Source organism: Zea mays, chromosome 2 (assembly GCF_902167145.1).
Source record: "Zea mays cultivar B73 chromosome 2, Zm-B73-REFERENCE-NAM-5.0, whole genome shotgun sequence".
Classification (NCBI taxonomy): domain Eukaryota; kingdom Viridiplantae; phylum Streptophyta; class Magnoliopsida; order Poales; family Poaceae; genus Zea; species Zea mays.
The window spans coordinates 161,773,631-161,795,988 of NC_050097.1; the positions used below are offsets into that span (position 1 = coordinate 161,773,631).

The 22,358-nt window shown below is 41.7% G+C and overlaps 1 protein-coding gene and 1 pseudogene across 2 annotated transcripts; both read left to right on the forward strand.

Moving 5' to 3' along the window:
- The first annotated feature begins 778 nt into the window (after positions 1 to 778).
- On the forward strand, positions 779 to 2,458 carry LOC103647195 (leucine aminopeptidase 2, chloroplastic-like; annotated as a pseudogene).
- On the forward strand, positions 2,429 to 13,743 carry LOC103647196 (DNA-directed RNA polymerase II subunit RPB2). Of its 2 annotated transcripts, XM_020548442.2 has the most exons (5): positions 2,429 to 2,528; positions 12,555 to 12,632; positions 12,726 to 12,846; positions 12,935 to 12,979; positions 13,628 to 13,743. In XM_020548442.2, the coding sequence occupies exons 1-5, from the start codon at positions 2,512 to 2,514 to the stop codon at positions 13,727 to 13,729; spliced, it is 363 nt and encodes a 120-aa protein (XP_020404031.1). In that variant the 5' UTR covers positions 2,429 to 2,511; the 3' UTR covers positions 13,730 to 13,743. The 2 variants fall into 2 exon arrangements, 1 of the variants encoding a protein (XP_020404031.1); XR_002267296.1 differs by lacking the exons at positions 2,429 to 2,528; positions 12,555 to 12,632; positions 12,726 to 12,846; positions 12,935 to 12,979 and adding an exon at positions 12,986 to 13,387 and having other exon boundaries at positions 13,628 to 13,716.
- The last annotated feature ends 8,615 nt before the right edge of the window (positions 13,744 to 22,358 follow it).

Sequence of the window (22,358 nt, forward strand, 5' to 3'; positions counted from 1 at the left end):
CGGACGCGACCCGGCCACGGGCGCGGACGCCGGCTGAAGCATCGCGGGTACGAGCCCCTGGATGCCGACTGCGCGTCGCGGTCACGGGCGCCCATGGGGCGAGCCCCCGACGGGCGCTGCACCGGTCCCAACAGGGGCGGATGCGGCCGGCTGTAGGCGGGCCCGCGGCTTAGCCCTAGAGCGGGCGAGTGGCTTCGGCCAAGGGCGCTCCACGGCGCGGACACGCCACTGCCACACCGCGGCCCGGCCCCAGCACAACGGCCCGGCGAGGCGCGGCCATGGCGCGCGGGCGACCCTGCCCCCGGTCGCGAGCCACACGTCGCCAGGACGCCGGCCTCCACTACAAGAAACTGATAAATGTTCGTGGGTTTTGTTAAGAACGTGGGTACCGACGTTCTTACATTAGTTAAGTTCATGGGTTTTTTTAAGAACGTGGGTACCCACGTTCTTAAATTAAGTTCGTGGGCCTAGCCAAAACCGTCGAACTTAACCTGTTAGAAACGTGGGTACTCACGTTCTTAGATTAAGTTCGTGGGCCAACTCGACACCGTCGAACTTAACCTAAAATACCAAATCCCTATCCCACGCCGCGGGTCTCTCTCTCACCAGCTCTCAGCCCACCCACCGCCAGCCCGTTAAGCGCACCGCCTGTTCAGCGCGCCGCCGCCGCCAGATCAGCGCGCCGCCGCCAGCCCACCGCGCCGCCGCCAGCCCGCCACCGCGCTCTCCTCTGTCGACATCACCACCTCGACTCTCGTTGTATAGCAGGAGGGCCACCCGCTCGGTCACCGCACCCGGATGGGGCACACCGCCGCCGCTGCGGCCGCGGCCGTCGAACCCGCTCTCGGACTCACCAAGCCCAACGCCGTCGAGCCGCCTCAGGTCTGTCATCTGTGTAACCTCGCGTGCGTTCCTGCCTCTGGATTAGGCTTCCATCCAGCACTGCTTCGAATTGTTCTTGGATTCGATTGCTTTGTTAGTGTGCCTACAACCCGTCTCCAACAAAACCTGCTGATACTCTCGTGTGTTGACTTGATCGTGGCTTACGTTCGCTGCGCTAAAACAAGCGCTAGATCGAGATCAGAATTAGCGTTTTCCCTTCTCCAAAACCGCACGTCTTCTTCTAAGATTTATCGGTTTGATCCATGGGAAGTTAGTCGCTTCTATCCTCCTGAAGTGACAGAGCTTCAACCTGTGCTCTCTATCGTTCTTCCAGGTCACCTTTTTTGCGAAAGACATCGAATTCTCCGAGTGGAAGGGCGATATTCTCGCTGTCACCGTCACGGAGAAGGATCTGTCCAAAGACGCTTACTCCAAATTTGAGAATGTCGTCTTGAAGAAGCTGGACGGCCAGCTCGGCGGCCTCCTGTCGGAGGCTGCGGTGGAGGAAGATTTCACTAGGAAGACGGGGCAGTCGGTGGTGCTCCGCCTCGCGGGGCAGGGCTTCAAGAGGGTGGGCCTGATCGGTCTTGGTCAGAGCGCCCCGTCCACCGCTGCCGCTAGCCGAGGCCTCCGTGAGTCTGTCGCGTCTGTTGCCAAGGCCGCTCAAGCTAGCAGCACTGCAATCGTTCTTGCCTCCCCCAGTGGGATCCAGGAAGAGTTCAAGCTAGCAGCGCTGCAGAGCAGCAGTTGCTTCTGGTACTCGATTCTCATGCACGCGCTCCTTTTTCTTCTCTGATGTCATGGTTATGGAGTGCAGTGGATGGATGCTGAAATTTCTGCCGGTCTGAATCACAGGAACCGTGCTGGGGTTGTATGAGGACAGCAGATACAAGTCTGAATCGAAAAAGGTGCACCTGAAACAGGTTGATATTATTGGACTGGGTTCTGGTGCGGAGGTGGATCAGAAAATTAAGTATGCTAATGATTTTTCGTCGGGTGTGATATTCGGAAGAGAGCTTGTGAACTCTCCTGCAAATGTCCTTACCCCTGGTTAGTAGATCTTTCACCAAACTTTTATTGTTCTTCATAGATTTGTTGCCAGTATACTTATCGCAGTCATCCTTTGTTCTTTCAGCTATGCTTGCGGAGGAGGCGTCAAAGATCACTTCTACTTTCAGTGATGTGTTCACTGCCACAGTACTGGATGTAGAGAAATGCAAAGAACTAAAGATGGGTTCCTACTTGGGAGTTGTTGCAGCTTCTGCTAACCCTCCTCACTTCATCCATTTGTGCTACAAACCCACTGATGGGAACGTCAAGAGAAAGCTGGCTATTGTTGGGAAGGGTTTAACTTTTGACAGGTTTGTAGTACTTGCCACATATTTAGTGGGTTTATAAAAGTTAGAAGTAGACAAGTAGATGGAACCGTTTGTTATTTTTCTTATGCTTGATTTGCCAATGAATCCAGTGGTGGATACAACATTAAGACAAGTAGAGGTTTTACCCAAATTAGTTTATCTGTTAATTCTATGTTTTTTCCCTTCTCACAGGTTCACTTTATAGTCGCTGCCTGTGAAAATATGATCAGTGGCACAGGCATGAGAACTGGTGACATTGTAACTGCTTCCAATGGGAAGACAATTGAGGTATGTTTTTTTTTCAACTTGTTATAATGACCAGAACGTGCATGATTCATGAATCTTTGTTATAAGGGATCTGCTCGTTCAGAATGTAGGCTTCAAAGGTAATGGACCAGATCCTATACGAAAATTGGAGTAACAGCGGCTCAAATTTGGACTGTTAGGTGGTTGAATTCTGAATTTTCAGATTTGGAATAGCGTCTAAGTCTGAATTTCAGTGATTGTGACTGAATTTTGGGCTTCCTAGTGCATAATCCATAAGGTTTTGAACTATGGTTTCTATAAAGGAATTGAAGACCATAAGTTGGGGTACAAATGTCTTTAAGGGTGATGGATATGATCCTACACAAAAAGTGTAGAAAAAGTTGACTGAAAATGGACTGTTGAGTTGTTGGTGACTGAAATCAGTTCAGTTAACAAAAACTGAAATTCAGTAAATGGTGCCAAGTTTGGAGATCATTTGTGATCAATCCAAGTGGTTTTAGACTAAAGTTTCCATAGCAACATTGGAGCCCATAGTACAGAGAACAAGTTTTATAAAGAGGGTTGTAACACCCGGATTTTAGGGGTCCAAAACCCGGGGTTAACATAAACACCAGGTATGCTGGGACCAAGTCTCAAACATATGATGTATAGTGGCACAGGATCGAATGTCACAACTTTATATATAACAGGAGTTCTTTACAAAATAAATAATTACATTATAAGGAGACAACGGTCCAGCAACCCAAAGTTGACTGGGAGACGATGACCTAGACCTCTCACGAACTCATCACAGCATCCTCCATGAGCATCATCCTGCAGTACCTGGTCTTGACCTGTGGTGTATGTGAGACAGCAAGAGTGAGCTCACATACGTTCATCGCTCAACAAGTTGTGGGGAATAATGTGCATGAACTCGCCAAAGGTGGGAGCTCACGTGAAGTGTAAGGCTTACCAAAGAAGATGGTTAGAGCTGAGCATTGCTTTTAAAGTTGGTCAAAATTTTATTAGCAGTTACTAAGTATAAGTAAATACCAACCCAATTAAATAGTAGAACAAAAGTAACAACATCACCTGTACAACATCACCTGCGATGCAATGCATATGACAAATTGAGTTTAATTCCATAATTTAATCATGTGAGGGTCCGAGCTGCTCATGACCGTGAGCACGGCTAGTATACCAGTTTTACACTCTGCAGAGGTGGCGCATCTTTACCCACAAGTCATGTTACCCATCTGCCAAGGGATCGCGACTTCCCATACACCTCTACCGAGGAGGCGAGGCAGGGTAACACTACGAGGCCTTTACAAAGTTCCACTAGCTTCAGAAAACCCGCTACAGTTTATAGGAAGCTCCAATGCAGGAATCCCTTGCAGGACCGCCATCACAGCAAAATCCTCCCGAGGGCCTCCCCAGGAATCCCTTGCAGGACCGCCATCACAGCAAAATCCTCCCGAGGGCTTCCCTAGGAATCCCTTGCAGGACCGCCATGACAGCAAAATCCTCCCGAGGGCCTCCCTACATTGACCACTCCCCTACTGCCCTTGCCCCTTTCGGGTAAGGTAGTCTTCCACTAGCTTTCTTAATTAATCAGCCAAGGGCGTCCCATTAAACCCTTGTGGTAGCACTGTTTTCCCGGGTGGTCGCTCCATGTTCCAATTAACATAATGATCTCATCATGAACAATAAATAACAACTGATAACCAAAGTATAATCATGAATAATGTAATCTTCATACCCAAAACCACATATAGCACTAGCAAGTACTACCCAGAAAGTTCAGTGGTAAACAAGGTATAAAGATAATCAAACTAGGGTAACCTATTGGGTCCCATCAAAATTAACCTATGCAGATCATTATGATTAATCAGAACATGGCTGGGTAAAAAGAAGTGATCAAGGGCACAACTTGCCTGGGCCTTGAGAATCCAGGTACCAGGATGATCCTTCAGATGACACGTGTCCTCACTGCTAGTCGTAGCATTACAAACAAACAGTGTATAGGCAGAATTAACATTACACCAAACATATATGCAAAATACTTATCTACATGATGAAATATGATCACAGGAACAAGAATTATTAATTTTGGAGTTATAGATTTTAAGTTATGGATTTCCAAAGATTCTATGTGCTTAGTACAAGATTAATCAAGATAACAATTTTAATGTGACTTTTATGTAAAACCAGTGGCACTAATTGATAAACAATAATATTACAAAATTATAGGAAGTGGAATGGATTAATTTGGAGTTCATATGCATTTTCTATGAATTATATAAATTCTAGGAATTATTTTTATATTAAAAACTCATTTTCTAATTCATTTTCCTGATTTTATAACTCTCTGGACTGGGCCTCAATTAAACAGAAGTACAGGGGGCTCGGCGCAAAAATCCCGAGACACAGGGAACAGGGTCCCTGGACGGCGGGTTTATTTAAGTAAAACACAAGGTCTCTTTTACAAAACGCACGAGGCCGAAGGGTTACGGTTAACTCTCATCCACTCGATCTGCTACGGACGACCCAGATTAGATTGAATCTCATCTGAACCGGTACGCAATTGTAGCCCTCGGATCTAAATCCGACGGTCGCGGTTTAATGAAGTGAGATTGAACCAGGGTCACGGGATCCCGATCGGACGGTCCACACAATCCCAACCCAACCGGTACGCGACGACTTAATCCGGGCCACACATCGGAGATCCAACAGCCACAGCGTTCCCCAACCAAATTCGCGCCGGTGATGAGCTCGCACCGCCGCGACGCCATTGCCGTGATTCGCCCGAGCTCGATTCCGCGCCTATGGCGATCCAAACTCAAATTCGTCGCTGCTACACAATGCGCGATGCACTACGAAGACAAGGATAGGCTTATTACCTGTGTTCGATGCCACGGCGACCCTGGCCGCGACGAAGAGCGGACCGCGGCGGAGAATCGCAGTGCGACGAGCGATTGCTCGAGTCCTGGCGGCGTTCAACTCAAATTGATGGCACACACGGCTTCCCCAGGTGAATGCGACACTCCACGACCCGATTTCAAGAGCCGAGACCCCCCCAACGACGGCGATCCACGGCGGCGGCGCTCCTTGGTGCTTTTCGCTCGATGTCACGGACGAGAGGAGGTGGCCGGTCTTTATAGGTAGTCCCGCGAGGATCTCGGCGGGGTTGGAGCCTTGGAGGTCGGGTCGCGGACTCCGTTGCCCGGACCAGCGTGATTCCCGCGCGGAGTCCGCCGTTGTCGCGCGGTCTGTTGCGCGAGCGCGACGGGGAAGGCCAACCAGACAGAGCGGTGAGGAGCGCGCGCGCGTGAGACTGCCCGGTGGGGCCCTTCTGTCGGCGCGCGTCGAGCGCCTGCGAGCGTGGAGTTGGGCCGCGCGTGGTGAAAGCGTAATTGGGCCAGATGCGGAGGAGCCGGCCCAGGTAAGATTTTTAATCTTTTTCTTTTTATTTTCTTTCCTAATTTCCATTCCATTTATCCAACTCATTTCAATTTTAAGTTCCAGTTTAAATCCAAAGTTTGTGGCAAATTTGTCTTCATTTAAATGTTCAATGTGAACATAGCATGGACAAATTTTATTTATTTATAGATTTATTTTGCTTTACATAGTATTTTCTCTTGCCTTATATATTATTTCCCTTTTCCTAAAGTGCACCCCTTTTGGGTTAACTTCAAATTCTCAATTTCCATTATTATATTTTATCATTATTTTAAATGCACATATAATTAAAACTCCATCATGAGTGCCAAATATGGTTCTATTTATTATGTATTCATTTAAGCAAATGCTTTTAAATAGGGAGATGAGTCTTCAAATGTTATGAGAGTTCTAAAGAGAGAGAAAAAGAAATTTTCTAATGCAAGATCTTTGAAAATTTTTACTATTTTCTCAAAATGAGATTTAAGGTGTTACAAATCCTACCCCCCTTAAAAATAATCTCGTCCTCGAGATTTGTAAGAAAAGGGTTACAGAGAAATTGGTTTGAAATCTATATTAAGTGGTTTTAGTACCAAAAGATTTTTTTTTTTGGTCTAAACCCAAATTGGCAGGTGATTAGGAAAGCATGGGTGTATATATGTATGTCTACTTTATTATGTAGGATAGAAGATGTCTTTAAAGCATAGATAGGTTTGGGTAAGAAAGTGTAGGGTAAGGAAAGACTTCATCCAAGATTGTGGATCTTGACTCCGTTGGCGATTCAGCTTGATCTTTGAAGTCTTGAGCTGATGCTTTTCCTTCTTTGACGTGGTTGGTCTCCCTTGGCCTTTCTTCTTGGAGTTGCCATCCGAGTTAAGGACATATGGTTAAGATATATGTGGTAGGATAGACTACATGATATAGGTCAAAACCTTGGCTTGATGTCAGGTGGTGGTTGATAGATTATGCAATCCATTAAGACTTTATTGATTGGGTAAGTTATATAACTTGTTATATAGATCGAGTTGTTGTGTATGGCCAAGTTGATATAAGTCTCCAAATTAGGCTTAAGTGATTTAGGAGTATGGCCTTATCCTTTGTACCAGCATTAAGTAACACACACTAGATTAGATCGTATTAGATTAAGTAGGAGCTAGATTAGATTGAATATGACTAGATTAGACTAGCTTAGGTTAAATAGATCTACTAGGGTAGGATAAATATTATTAGGATATGTTAGAATCTTTAGAAGTTAGTTAGATTTATTAGGACCAGATAAAATCTTTTTAAGGTAAGATGAATCTATTAAGGTAATAGAATATCCTTTAATATAAGATGGATCTATTACACAAGATTGAATCTAGGTTAGATTGGTATTACTAGTTTGACTAAATAAGATCTAATTAAGTTGCATTAGATCATGGCTGTTTAATCTAGGGTGGATAAGTATGCTTATTAGGATAAGATGAATCTTTTGAGGTCAGTTAGATCTATTAGGCTGAGATAAAATCTTTTCAAGATAAGATGAGTATCTTTTTAGGATAAGATGGATTATATGATGTAGGTAGGTTAAAATCTCCTCAAGATAAGATAAATCTATTAAGATAAGAGAAAACCTCTTAAGATAAGATGGATCTATTTACATTAGGATAAGTTAAGACCTTTTGAGATAAGATAGATCTATGAGTGTAGGATAGAATTTCTTTAAGATGAGATGAATCTATTAAGATAGGGGAGAATCTTTTAGGATAAGATGAATTGGTTAGAATGAGATCTTTTAGGATAAGATAAATCTCTTTAAGCTAGATATGTTCCAATGGGATTATCTAAGTTGTCTAGTTATTTTATAAATATATTTTTATACCTATGTGTATATGCAGATGCAATTGTGGACATTACTCCACAACCCATCACATTCAATCAAAGGTCCAAATCAGACAAGTATCATAAAAACAAACATTCAAGTGCACAGATAACCATAAAAATAGTTTTGTTTTTTGTTTCTAAGAATAGGTCTCCTATTCCTAGAGGTCACTTTAGGCATGGGATTTCAAAGTGTAAAATCCACATTTGTCTTTTAGAAAGAAAAGATAAGAATAATCAGAGTAAGCGGAAATAGATGAGAAAAAGATTAAGATAAGTTTTAGAAAAGAATCAGAGTAGCAAAGGTAAGGTTAATCAGAGTAGAACAGTAGAAGGTGAGACAGGATCAAGGAAAGTATAGAAAGAATCAGAGTAAGGTAAGTAGATAATGGTTGTCCAGTTCTATCTAGGTTTCGTCCTACAGTCAACATTGCTCTGATACCACTTCTGTAACACCCGGATTTTAGGGGTCCAAAACCCGGGGTTAACATAAACACCAGGTATGCTGGGACCAAGTCTCAAACATATGATGTATAGTGGCACAGGATCGAATGTCACAACTTTATATATAACAGGAGTTCTTTACAAAATAAATAATTACATTATAAGGAGACAACGGTCCAGCAACCCAAAGTTGACTGGGAGACGATGACCTAGACCTCTCACGAACTCATCACAGCATCCTCCATGAGCATCATCCTGCAGTACCTGGTCTTGACCTGTGGTGTATGTGAGACAGCAAGAGTGAGCTCACATACGTTCATCGCTCAACAAGTTGTGGGGAATAATGTGCATGAACTCGCCAAAGGTGGGAGCTCACGTGAAGTGTAAGGCTTACCAAAGAAGATGGTTAGAGCTGAGCATTGCTTTTAAAGTTGGTCAAAATTTTATTAGCAGTTACTAAGTATAAGTAAATACCAACCCAATTAAATAGTAGAACAAAAGTAACAACATCACCTGTACAACATCACCTGCGATGCAATGCATATGACAAATTGAGTTTAATTCCATAATTTAATCATGTGAGGGTCCGAGCTGCTCATGACCGTGAGCACGGCTAGTATACCAGTTTTACACTCTGCAGAGGTGGCGCATCTTTACCCACAAGTCATGTTACCCATCTGCCAAGGGATCGCGACTTCCCATACACCTCTACCGAGGAGGCGAGGCAGGGTAACACTACGAGGCCTTTACAAAGTTCCACTAGCTTCAGAAAACCCGCTACAGTTTATAGGAAGCTCCAATGCAGGAATCCCTTGCAGGACCGCCATCACAGCAAAATCCTCCCGAGGGCCTCCCCAGGAATCCCTTGCAGGACCGCCATCACAGCAAAATCCTCCCGAGGGCTTCCCTAGGAATCCCTTGCAGGACCGCCATGACAGCAAAATCCTCCCGAGGGCCTCCCTACATTGACCACTCCCCTACTGCCCTTGCCCCTTTCGGGTAAGGTAGTCTTCCACTAGCTTTCTTAATTAATCAGCCAAGGGCGTCCCATTAAACCCTTGTGGTAGCACTGTTTTCCCGGGTGGTCGCTCCATGTTCCAATTAACATAATGATCTCATCATGAACAATAAATAACAACTGATAACCAAAGTATAATCATGAATAATGTAATCTTCATACCCAAAACCACATATAGCACTAGCAAGTACTACCCAGAAAGTTCAGTGGTAAACAAGGTATAAAGATAATCAAACTAGGGTAACCTATTGGGTCCCATCAAAATTAACCTATGCAGATCATTATGATTAATCAGAACATGGCTGGGTAAAAAGAAGTGATCAAGGGCACAACTTGCCTGGGCCTTGAGAATCCAGGTACCAGGATGATCCTTCAGATGACACGTGTCCTCACTGCTAGTCGTAGCATTACAAACAAACAGTGTATAGGCAGAATTAACATTACACCAAACATATATGCAAAATACTTATCTACATGATGAAATATGATCACAGGAACAAGAATTATTAATTTTGGAGTTATAGATTTTAAGTTATGGATTTCCAAAGATTCTATGTGCTTAGTACAAGATTAATCAAGATAACAATTTTAATGTGACTTTTATGTAAAACCAGTGGCACTAATTGATAAACAATAATATTACAAAATTATAGGAAGTGGAATGGATTAATTTGGAGTTCATATGCATTTTCTATGAATTATATAAATTCTAGGAATTATTTTTATATTAAAAACTCATTTTCTAATTCATTTTCCTGATTTTATAACTCTCTGGACTGGGCCTCAATTAAACAGAAGTACAGGGGGCTCGGCGCAAAAATCCCGAGACACAGGGAACAGGGTCCCTGGACGGCGGGTTTATTTAAGTAAAACACAAGGTCTCTTTTACAAAACGCACGAGGCCGAAGGGTTACGGTTAACTCTCATCCACTCGATCTGCTACGGACGACCCAGATTAGATTGAATCTCATCTGAACCGGTACGCAATTGTAGCCCTCGGATCTAAATCCGACGGTCGCGGTTTAATGAAGTGAGATTGAACCAGGGTCACGGGATCCCGATCGGACGGTCCACACAATCCCAACCCAACCGGTACGCGACGACTTAATCCGGGCCACACATCGGAGATCCAACAGCCACAGCGTTCCCCAACCAAATTCGCGCCGGTGATGAGCTCGCACCGCCGCGACGCCATTGCCGTGATTCGCCCGAGCTCGATTCCGCGCCTATGGCGATCCAAACTCAAATTCGTCGCTGCTACACAATGCGCGATGCACTACGAAGACAAGGATAGGCTTATTACCTGTGTTCGATGCCACGGCGACCCTGGCCGCGACGAAGAGCGGACCGCGGCGGAGAATCGCAGTGCGACGAGCGATTGCTCGAGTCCTGGCGGCGTTCAACTCAAATTGATGGCACACACGGCTTCCCCAGGTGAATGCGACACTCCACGACCCGATTTCAAGAGCCGAGACCCCCCCAACGACGGCGATCCACGGCGGCGGCGCTCCTTGGTGCTTTTCGCTCGATGTCACGGACGAGAGGAGGTGGCCGGTCTTTATAGGTAGTCCCGCGAGGATCTCGGCGGGGTTGGAGCCTTGGAGGTCGGGTCGCGGACTCCGTTGCCCGGACCAGCGTGATTCCCGCGCGGAGTCCGCCGTTGTCGCGCGGTCTGTTGCGCGAGCGCGACGGGGAAGGCCAACCAGACAGAGCGGTGAGGAGCGCGCGCGCGTGAGACTGCCCGGTGGGGCCCTTCTGTCGGCGCGCGTCGAGCGCCTGCGAGCGTGGAGTTGGGCCGCGCGTGGTGAAAGCGTAATTGGGCCAGATGCGGAGGAGCCGGCCCAGGTAAGATTTTTAATCTTTTTCTTTTTATTTTCTTTCCTAATTTCCATTCCATTTATCCAACTCATTTCAATTTTAAGTTCCAGTTTAAATCCAAAGTTTGTGGCAAATTTGTCTTCATTTAAATGTTCAATGTGAACATAGCATGGACAAATTTTATTTATTTATAGATTTATTTTGCTTTACATAGTATTTTCTCTTGCCTTATATATTATTTCCCTTTTCCTAAAGTGCACCCCTTTTGGGTTAACTTCAAATTCTCAATTTCCATTATTATATTTTATCATTATTTTAAATGCACATATAATTAAAACTCCATCATGAGTGCCAAATATGGTTCTATTTATTATGTATTCATTTAAGCAAATGCTTTTAAATAGGGAGATGAGTCTTCAAATGTTATGAGAGTTCTAAAGAGAGAGAAAAAGAAATTTTCTAATGCAAGATCTTTGAAAATTTTTACTATTTTCTCAAAATGAGATTTAAGGTGTTACAAGGGTTGGACTTGGTTCCACATAAACCTTGGAATAAAATGCTCCCAAACTTGCCCTGTCAGATTAGGTGTATGGTGTCTGTTTCAAAAACTGCCCCTAGATTCAGTGTTTTATGAGCAGTTTTGGAGTACCATAACATTGAACTCATGCACTTTTGGCCTTGGAATACTATAGCAACCTTGGAGATCTATATTTGGAGAACATTTTCTCTTGAGAAGGTGGGGTTTGGTAGTGTACAAAAATAGGAATAAATCTGCCCTAAATGCTCTCTGTCAAGTTAGTTTGGTGCTGAACCATGTTCAGTTTATTGAGGCAGTGAATTTGGGTTAACCTTGGAGTAGGGTAACTCTTGATCAGCCTCGACTTGAGCAGTAGCAGTAGCATTTGTTGGATTAGTAGGACTTTCAGTTTCAGCATGGACATCAACAGCTACCAAAGTGCTAGAATCAACTGGCTTAAAGAAACGATGAAGTGTTGTTCTTGGTCTCTTTTGACTCTTCATATCTTTATTGAACTGAAATTGAAAGCTAAAATAAGATGAGGAGCAAGATTATCAGATTTGAGATTTTGGGTAGAAATAGCAATACTGACCTACCAAAACCGAAGTGCCGAGCAGACTGCACTACTGCAGACCAGCAGACAACAATCAGCCGTCAGCCCGTCACCAGCCGAGGTGCCGAGCAGCCCGAGCTGAAGGCTGAAGCAGTGAGCTGAAGGCTAAAGCAGTGAGAAATAGCATGCTGTTTTATTCAGTTGTTGTGGCACATTTTGAGCTGAGCTCAGGCTTATGTTTCTTCTTTTAAAAGCTTTAGTTTGAATGCTCATAGGTTGCTCTAGACTACATTGGAAAACATGGCGCAACAGTTGGTGTCACTCGAGAAAAGAGAATTAAGTATGTCAAGCAAAGAGTTGACATAACATCACTATGTTTGTGTTGTTTCACTCATGCTTACATTTTTTCTATTTCAGATATGCAAAAGAAATACTTCAAAAGGAAATGTTACGTGTTGGGGAATTATGTGAAACTAAAAAGGCATACTATTTTGGGTATGTGCTCCTTGTCAAGCCTCGTGGACTTGTGGCTGGCATCTTCAAATATTAAGTTTCTGTTGAAAGTAGTGAGGTTCATTTGTTTTGCAGGTATATTATTCACCGCCTACTGATGTGTGCTCTTAGTCGAAGAGCTGAGGATGACCGAGATCATTATGGAAACAAAAGACTAGATCTTGCTGGTCCACTGCTTGCAGGGCTGTTTAGAATGGTTTGCCTAAATATACCAGAATATTAAATGCTCTTAATTCTTTTTTTCTGGATTAATAGCCTGATTTTGTTTTCTTCTGCAACTATAGCTTTTCAGGAAGTTAACAAGGGATGTGAGATCTTACATGCAAAAGGTTTTTTTCTGTCTAAACTGTTAAGTTCTAATTTTCTGGCCCATTTGATCGTTCTGGTTATTAACTCTTCCCTTTCCTGTTACCAGCCACTCGTTCCTGTTACTGGTCCAGTTATTTTTTTAGCTTTGTGCACTTACATTTCATCTGTTATTATTTATATTTTTAGTTTGGATAATTGCATTCAGGCATCCACAATATATGTTATAATTCAGCACTATAGGATAATATACCCAATAAAGCTAGCACAATAATGTATGTTCAACTTGTTCTTTTGCAACTGATCTCTTTCCAGCATGTCCAGGCCTTAATTATCTGAAATATGTTCCTTTTTTCGTCAAACCAATGTAGCTTGTTTCATGGGAAGAAGGTGGTTACAAGATTTCTGATTATCCGATGCCGAGAGGAGAGGTAGTGGTTGGCGGACACAGTACAACAAAAGGCTATAGGACTAAGTACAACAAAAGGCTATAGGACTAACTGTATTGTATGTGATATTCTGTGTGGCATGTGATATTATGTGTGTCTAATTTTTCATTTCTGTATTTTTTATTTTTTTGTACTATGTGAATTTCATGCTTTCCTATATCTTTGTGTGCATGTGATTTAATGCCAGTTGTGTATTTATGAGAATTTTGGTTTATTTTGTAGGATTCCGGCTCCCATCAAGTGACTCCTTCCCCTCACGTTGACTTTGCGGACAGATGTCTCAATTCTAGTGGTGGAGCTACGAACAACAATCTGATGTCCTGATCGAGAGCGACGGAGCTAATGTTTTGAAAACCCTAACCGCCCCTACTTATATTGGGCTTCTGGCTCTCTATTGGGCCGCCTGGGCTGGCCAGCCAGGCTAGGCCAGCGTGCTGGCCACCAGGCCGCCTGGGCCGCCCAAAGAGACCAGATTGACCTATTTGGCCTATTTTATCATTTTAATTCTGGAATTTAAGTATAAAATTGTTTTATATGTACATTCAGTTCTAACTTGAGTTAGTGTGTCTAAATTTGCATATTTAGACTGATGATGATATATGTAATTGTACATACTTGTCTGTTTTTATTATGAAAAATACAGACTTGATAGTGAATTATATTTTATTTACATTTATAATTCACATATTTTCGACTTGCTTTTGTTTTTGCATTCTTTTATGTTTGCATGGAAAACATAGCACATTAATAAGTCGAAACTAAATGGTCCACATGCAAAGTAAAATTACATTGTTTTGGATTAAGAGCATAGGGAGATAGAGTCCTAAGCATTGGCTGCGCTAAATTCTTCTATAGAGTTTAGTAGCCCAGAGACCGTGCTTGAGGCAGCATTTGAAATGCCTATCTCTATGAGGTCTACATCTCTCGGGATGATTACCTATACGTGCTATCCAAAATAACAGGATATGGAGTTCTTGAATTTTACTTTGATAGTTAGTCGAGTATGGGTAGTGGAGACCTAAGCATTGACTGCGGTTTGTTCATCCATGAACTTATCAGCCCAGAGACCGTGCTTTTAGGCAGCAAGTTTCTTGCCCACTACTAGGAGATCTACCTCATTAGTTTGAGGATTATCTATACAATGCTCACTAATATTCAAAGTATTTATTCGATTAGAAGGTTTGGAACCTTCAGGCAACTCATATCACATGTAAAAGTTCTTGAATTTTACTTTGATAGTTAGTCTAGTATGGGTAGTGGAGACCTAAGCATTGGCTACGGTTTGTTCATCAATGAACTTATCAGCCCAGAGACCGTGCTTCTAGGCAACAAGTTTCTTGCCCACTACTAGGAGATCTACCTCATTAATTTGAGGATTATCTATACAATGCTCACTAATATTCAAAGTATTTATTCGATTGGAAGGTTTGGAACCTTCAGACAAGCCAGGCTGGACGTTGCGATCATGCTAACAACTCAAAGAATTCTTTTAATTAAGTTTGACTTAATTAAATGATGAATTCTTGCAAAATATGAGGCATATATAGTTTGACTTGGGATTATTCAACACATGATGGAGATCTAGGCTTTGGCTGCAATAAGTTCTTGGAATTTATTTGCCCTGAGACCAAGCTTTTAGACAGCAAAAAGTTATTTGCCCATCAATAAGAGGTCTACATCATAAGATGATGATGATTACCTATATGTGTTTTTCCCAAGTAGATATGTTGGAGATGTGATGTTGGTTATTCACCTTTATGGTGATTTCCATTTTATTTTTGAAATTTTGGTCAAGCACATGGTAGTGGAGTCCTAAGCATTGGCTGCGGTATGTTCCTTGAATATATCAGCCCAGAGACCATGCTTTTAGGCAGCAAAAGTTTTGCCCGCTACTGAGAGATCTACTCCATTGTTTCATGACATGGAGATTATCTACGTTGTGTCCACCAATTTTTCAAAAATCTGTTGGTACACTTTATGTGATACCAGAATTTCTCCAACATATGAATATATGATATATTTTGCGGCAAGATAAAATGGTTAAGCCATTTGAAGGATAATAATTTAATAGAGTTTGATGAACTCGCCTAATGGGCTTAATTATCCTTAATGTTCATTGGATATGTTCATTTCATTTTTGCATGATATGGGAATTCACCTCTTCATTTTGGAGGAAATGAGATGCTCTTTTTCTCTTACGGTTCTTATGAAAAGAACTTATGTGCTTTTGCGGCTTGATGTGCAAGCGCAAAATGAATAGCAAAGAAAATCATAAGACTTGTGGACTTATGAGTATCCGTCTACATTAAGTTGTAGACTAACACTTTGTATTCATATATTTTGCTTGAAAGCAAATATATAAGCACATTAAAAAGGGAAGGGCAATGAGTATGACAATCTCTTTTGTCATTACACTATATGTGATATAGTGTTGTATGCCCAGGCATCTAATCTTGTATATGAAATCCGAATAGATGCATACTACTCATGAAAGCTAAGATATGAAGTGTACTTCAATCTTCCATGTGACATGATAACAGCGGTTAGTTGTGTAAATCGTGATTTGGAATAATCATGTAACAACACTTCTCTTCCTAAGAGAAGACCACTTTGTTAAATGATTTGCTTTTGAGTGCTATTTAAATGATGCATGAGATTTGGTATAATCTCATAATTGATGTTGTGATAGGTTCAACTCATGCGATGTGAGTTGAACACACTCATGTGATTTGAGTGTAAAAGCTCATATGAATTTGAGTTAAACAAACTCATCGATTGGAGTTGATCACTCATTGATTTGAGTTGTGCAAACTTGTACGGGGATTCTTCCAATTGAGGAAGAAACATGCAATGTGGAGAATTGAACCACAAACTCTATATGTGGGGAAACAAAATATTCTCATATTCCTATGGAAAGAGGAAAGCATATTTTAACAATCGCTTCGCGCGATATCATGATATGTTAATATCTAGTCCCCTTTTGGTAATGGAAGTATCAAGGATGTGTTGATATATCCTAATTTTATCTTACCAAATTATAGAGATATCCATATGATTTCTATCATGTGGAAACACAAGGTGATAGTGATGGATATTGCATGTGTTTCTCGGAAACATTTCTTATGGATTGTATTCTACATACATCCTCTCGTACAATGTGTTGCATTTGTTAAACTTTTCATGTGATGTTACTTACCATGAGGGTAAGATTGAATTGGTCATCCCATTGTTGGGATGAAATGAAAAGTTATGAACAGTTCTATTGGTCATGTTTTTCCCATAAGATGGATACTTGATGAGTATCATCGGAAATGAGATTTTAAGTTCCTCTTATCTTAAAATCTGATCTGATTTGGTTAAGTTCTTTGAATTGTTTCAAAGGAACGAGTGTGGTTCATTACAGAGATTGTATGGACATTGAATACTTTATATGGTTCTTTGATGCATCTATATGATGACCTCAAGTGTGTCCTTCGGACAACACATGACCATTAAGTAATAATGTCTCAAGCTTGAGCACATTAGCCTCCACACTACTGAATTTACCAAATGTGCTTACAATGATGATTGTTTGTCTTGGTATTCAGAATGATATCCATAAAGGATATGATGAATCTGTGATAGATTCGAAAATTTCAGATCATTAATGACCATCAGTAATGAATTGTCATTTCCAACTGGTTATGGTTGGAGTCAGGAAGTTTTGCACGCTCCTGACTTGTGATTAACTGCATGTACAAGTTCCCCTATGGTTTTTAGTACATGGGAATCCGTGAAAGATTTCCCATGCTTACATTGGGTATGTTTTCCCAATCTCACCACCGCAGCGTACATGTATGGGCACACAGAAAGCTGGGGATCTATGTGAGAATTCCTTCTCCATCGATCATTAAGTTTTAGAATCTCTTCATGAGAATCTATTTACGGCTCGTACGCTTGCTTGAATCATGAGCTTTTCCAGGCATTAGGGGGAGATTTCGAATACCAAAATGAATGCCAGGAAATTGTAATGAATGCAGTAAGCATTCAGGCTCAGGATCACGTACTAAAACTGAACCTTTGGGTTTGAATGATTTGCAAGAAGTTGCAAATTGACTGCCATGTGCATTTACTATGAGGTGTCACTCAAATTAATCCTATGAGGAAGTGCCAGAAAGAGTGGTTACATGGAAAACCACTTAACTCCCTATTGCAACGTTGTTGTAAATAAGAGGGGGAGAAGTATGGTCACAAATTGGGATTAAGATGCTTGCAAGAAGCTGAAGGCTAGACCTTCTGAGATAGTAAATGCAGACCATCTATTCGTTGGTAACCAACCTAGTGTTGGTGGACACCTAAAGGATATGGATTATCCTGTGAATGGAAGACATTCACAACCTAGCTCAGTGTGCACTGATGAGGCTAGGTTATCGGAAGCCCTTGATTCTCGTTTTGGGATTTCACGACGAATCATAAGGGTGCATAAGAAAATGACTTCATGTCAACTGGAGAATTGTGTTATTTGAAAGCTACAAGTGTCGACACATACATCTCAGCAATTGTATATGCGCTCCAAGTGATCCAAAAGACTATGGCCATAGCAGAGCACGAGTATGCTCAAACTGGATCTTGTTGAGTGATACAATGTTGCAGAGATAGCCTTGCTCATCGGAAAGAAGTGTTAACTTATTTTCACTTCAAGGTATCTTACTATGGATACAAGTTTGTTTTCATGGACTTGGAAACAATGAGGTGGTGAGAAAGCATGGCTAGTAGCAACTGGGTTTATACGCAAACCCAAGCATTATTTTAATGCTATAAATTCTCCTCTATTGTGAATAGTAAAATTCTGATACAATAATATGGGCAGTAAATCATCTATCTGTGCAGTTGGTAGATGTAGTGACAACATATGCTTATGTGGTCACTGGATTATGGTATTTGTGGAGTCTTGAAGGATTCCAAATACATAATCACCAATCACAAATTTGCGATGCTTGGAAAGTCTTTGTAACTTAGAGCATCCAGGTCAAATATGGTACATTTGACCTAGTGAATCCTTCCTTCTAAAGGGATACACGAAGAATGATATGTTTAGTGTAAATATGTGCAGCATATTTCTAAGCATACATTACTTATCGATGGAGTTCAAGATAGAGGATATGAATTGTAAGAGATTTTCAATTCAAAGTAAACTATCTTGAGTATCTTAGATACAAAGTTGTCTATCCAACATATATTGAAGAAATTCAATATGAGAGAATCATTGTTATTTGATTCTTTCCGATCATGAGATGTGCTATTGTATCTTGCAAGAGCATCCGGACGGATATTGCTTTGCAAAGATTTGCTAGCTAACAACACATGAGATCGAGTTATGATCTCCAGGTGTACTCATGCTCTCCTTATGTTTGGATATACTGATCTTGGATATCTATAGAAGATCCCCAGGTACAAGATCAATGACATACTTTTAGTAAGTTGTACCTACTGTTTAATAAGTGTCTATCAACAGATATTAGTGGTCACTTACACTAATCATTCTGTAGCACACTTCGTGGGATTGTGCAGAATGATATACTACATACTGAGGATATGTGGTAGTCATGATTTTATATCACTGACCTTATTATCTATGAAGATAATACTACTTTGTGTTGGTTAGATGAAAAACAAGTTATGAACTAAGTCTCTACCTTACTCCACATTTTTAATGTGTTTGAGAGTAGGTATGAGATGACTTAGTGATTTGCAAAGATTAGGGGGAGTTTTCTCTTGATCGGAAGAACTTGTTTATACATCATGTTGTACTCTTTTCTTCGCATGAGTTTTTCCCTGCTTGGGTTTCTCATTCAATGTTTTTAACGAGGCAACATCAACACAAGGCCTATGTCGTATCATCTATTTTTCCCGTAGAGGTTTTCGAGGATGATACATTATGACATAGTTATTGTTGTATTTGAACTAGGTGATGAGTTTATCTCCTTAGAGTTCAAATGAATCAACAATAGAGTATGACTACTCTCCTTATTTTTCCCACTAGGTTTTTAAGGAGACTCAGCTGATATGTTGATTTCTCAGATTTTCTGGCAAGATTATCTTGGAGAAATATTAGTCTGAGTTATATGTCTCATCATTTATTTTCCCCACGGGGGTTTTGTGATGATGGCTATAGACATATTATTGTTCTTTGGGCTAGATGTCCATGGGAGAACAATGTTATACCATGGTTCAATTGAACCACCGACAATTATCTATAAGGATAATTGAGCTTGTGTTGTTCAGATGGAAACAGGTTATATCGGGAGCAACATTAATAAGCATATTGCTCCTAAATTGTATTATCCATCTTGCAAACAAAGTCTTGTGATAATCTTGCTGATCTATTCACAAAATCTCTACCATACTCAACGTTTTCAGAAATGTTTTGAGGTGATTGGTATGAGAAGACTTAAGTGCTTGCAAGGATCAGGGGGGAGTAATTCTCCATGATATTTGACCTGTTTTGTACCATCATATTACACTCTTTTCTTTGTATGAGTTTTGCCTTATTGAGGTTTTCTCATCCAAAGTTTTTAATGAGGTAATATCAACTAAGTTATATGCTTCATCATTGATTTTTCCCCACGGGGTTTCTAAGAATGATGATTAAAGACATATTTTTCTTTTGGAAATCAGTGTGAGTTGTACTCATGATCCAAAAGACATTGTGTACTCCTTATTTTTCCCACAGGGTTTTTAAGGAGATATGACTTGGAATAACGACTGATAGATGATCAAATGAAGTTGGAATTGATAAGGGGGAGTGTTAGAAAACCTTCCATGTGATCTAATTCCAAGGGGTGCAACCCTTCGTGGTGTCTCTTCACTATGTATATATATGTACACAGTTCATGAGATTAATACAACTGGCTGTCATTCTCTCCATTCTCTGTGTCTCGTTACCACTGAAATTCAACAGGTTTCATGGCTTCATCCATCAGGATTCAGTGGTCGGTGATTCACCAGATGGTTTCACTGCTAGCACCCAGGTCCCAGGGAAGTAACACATCGTGATTGAGCGACATCGGCATGCATGACGTGTGTGTAGGGTAGATTTTGCCATATCTCTACTACTATTAAGGCTGTAAGAGTAGTCGGCCATTCCCGTGTTCTGCCACCGTTCCCATTCCCATGTCTGTCATTCTCATTCTTTATTTTGTCTTTCTCATTCCCTCCTCCCGCAGAGCTCATTCCCATTCTCATTCCCCTGTACAGCCCACGTCTAGCTAAAATTAAAAAAACACATGTCCTCAAGGGGATTTGAACCCGTGACCTCTCAAGCAAAGACCAAGAGTAGCTACCGCTACACCACATATGTGTTTATGTCTACATCTATGATAGGAAACATATCTACTACATCTCTCACCAAGCTCACTTGCTACCCTTGCACAATGCGTAGTAGTAGATAAGTATCACCGAGATTCTTGAATTAGATTTTTGGATGGAGGTAATATTATTTAAAGAAGAGCTTTGCATGTAATTTCTTTTGTTTGAATAATGTATTATACTTAAATTCCCTTTTTTGCATGCGTGACATTTTTCTTCGTAATATTTTTTCCATAGATCAGACTTCTGAGTCATTTTCATAAACCAACGCCAAGCATAAATCCATGTTTCTTACTTGAAACCCCAAACAAACACCATGAGCAGGAGACACTCACGTTGGCGTCGCTTATCGATGACGAGAAGGAGGTTGGCGACTGTCAGTTCGACCTCTAGAAGCAGTCCTACGTGGTCACATGCGCCGCTGTGTACGACAAGCTCCCGCGAAGCCACCACTTGGACGCGGTCCAGAGCAGCTGCACCGCGCTGTCCATCGTTAAGCAGGGGGGCCTCATGGTTGTCGCCAACATTGACGACTCTCGGGTTGTTCTGGACACCGCATCCGATGACGACACCATCACGTCATCTAGCTCATCGTCCACCTAAAGCCCAACCTACCACGTAAGTTGCTACTGAACGGACATGAATTCTTGTGCGCTGGGACGACGGACGTTGCTGACGTTGTGTGAGTGTCCTCGAACATGATGTATGTAGTGGAGTCGCTGATGAGCCCGGGGTGCACTTCATTTGGTAGCCCAACCAAGAGTCATCGGTACTCGTCATGCCGCGCGCGTTCGACGACTACTATATCGAGGATTGTGGCGTCATCTTAGCGTCGGAGGTGACGTAGAGGAGGATCGACAACAGTGACCAGTTCGTCATCCTCGCCACCGTCAGGGTAGTTTTTGTGCCGACCTGCCTTTAATTCTCTTCGCAAACACACACACTTACCTTTTTGTTTAAGCAAGAGCGTATGGTGGTGTGTGTCTGATGACTAACGATGTACGAGGAAATTTCTTCCAGCATGTGTGGAACGTGCTCTCCAATGATGAGACCATACAAATCGTAGCATATATCGAAGTCTGCATGATACTGATGGTTGCAATGTAGTGGTGAAACAACTAGATTAAAATAACAAAATTTATGTATGGCTAGGATCACAAATTGATTATGAAACATTTTCTTATAATAATATAACATACATTTTATATATAAGTTATCGTAGTATACTGGTATTATATATTACCGTTGCAACGTACGGGCACTCAGCTATTAACATTTAAGCATAGAATCGGACTTTATTATTATTTATTTTTACAATAAATTAAATAAGGACCCTAACTCAATATGAATCAGATTTTCTGGAAGCAAAGTTTATCTCGCACAACAAAGCTCCACCGGAGGTACAATTTTGACTGGTTGGTTGGAAAATAAAAAAAAAATACAATGCAAAGTCAATCTCTCCCGACAAAGAAAATTGTTGAAGATGCTACTTGTAACTGCTGTCAGGTGAAGCTTCAAATAACGGCACATACCCTCTTTCGCCGTGAGTTTGCAAGGCAGTTCTAGGAGTGGCTTGGGATAGACGTCCTCGAGGTCGGCAAAGTGC

Excerpts from the sequence above, each read along its gene's own strand:
- LOC103647196 (XM_020548442.2), top strand. Across the intron at positions 12,633-12,725 it reads AAAAAGGCATACTATTTTGG|GTATATTATTCACCGCCTAC; the intron begins GTATGTGCTCCT and ends TTTGTTTTGCAG. Across the intron at positions 12,980-13,627 it reads TGAGATCTTACATGCAAAAG|GATTCCGGCTCCCATCAAGT; the intron begins GTTTTTTTCTGT and ends TTTATTTTGTAG.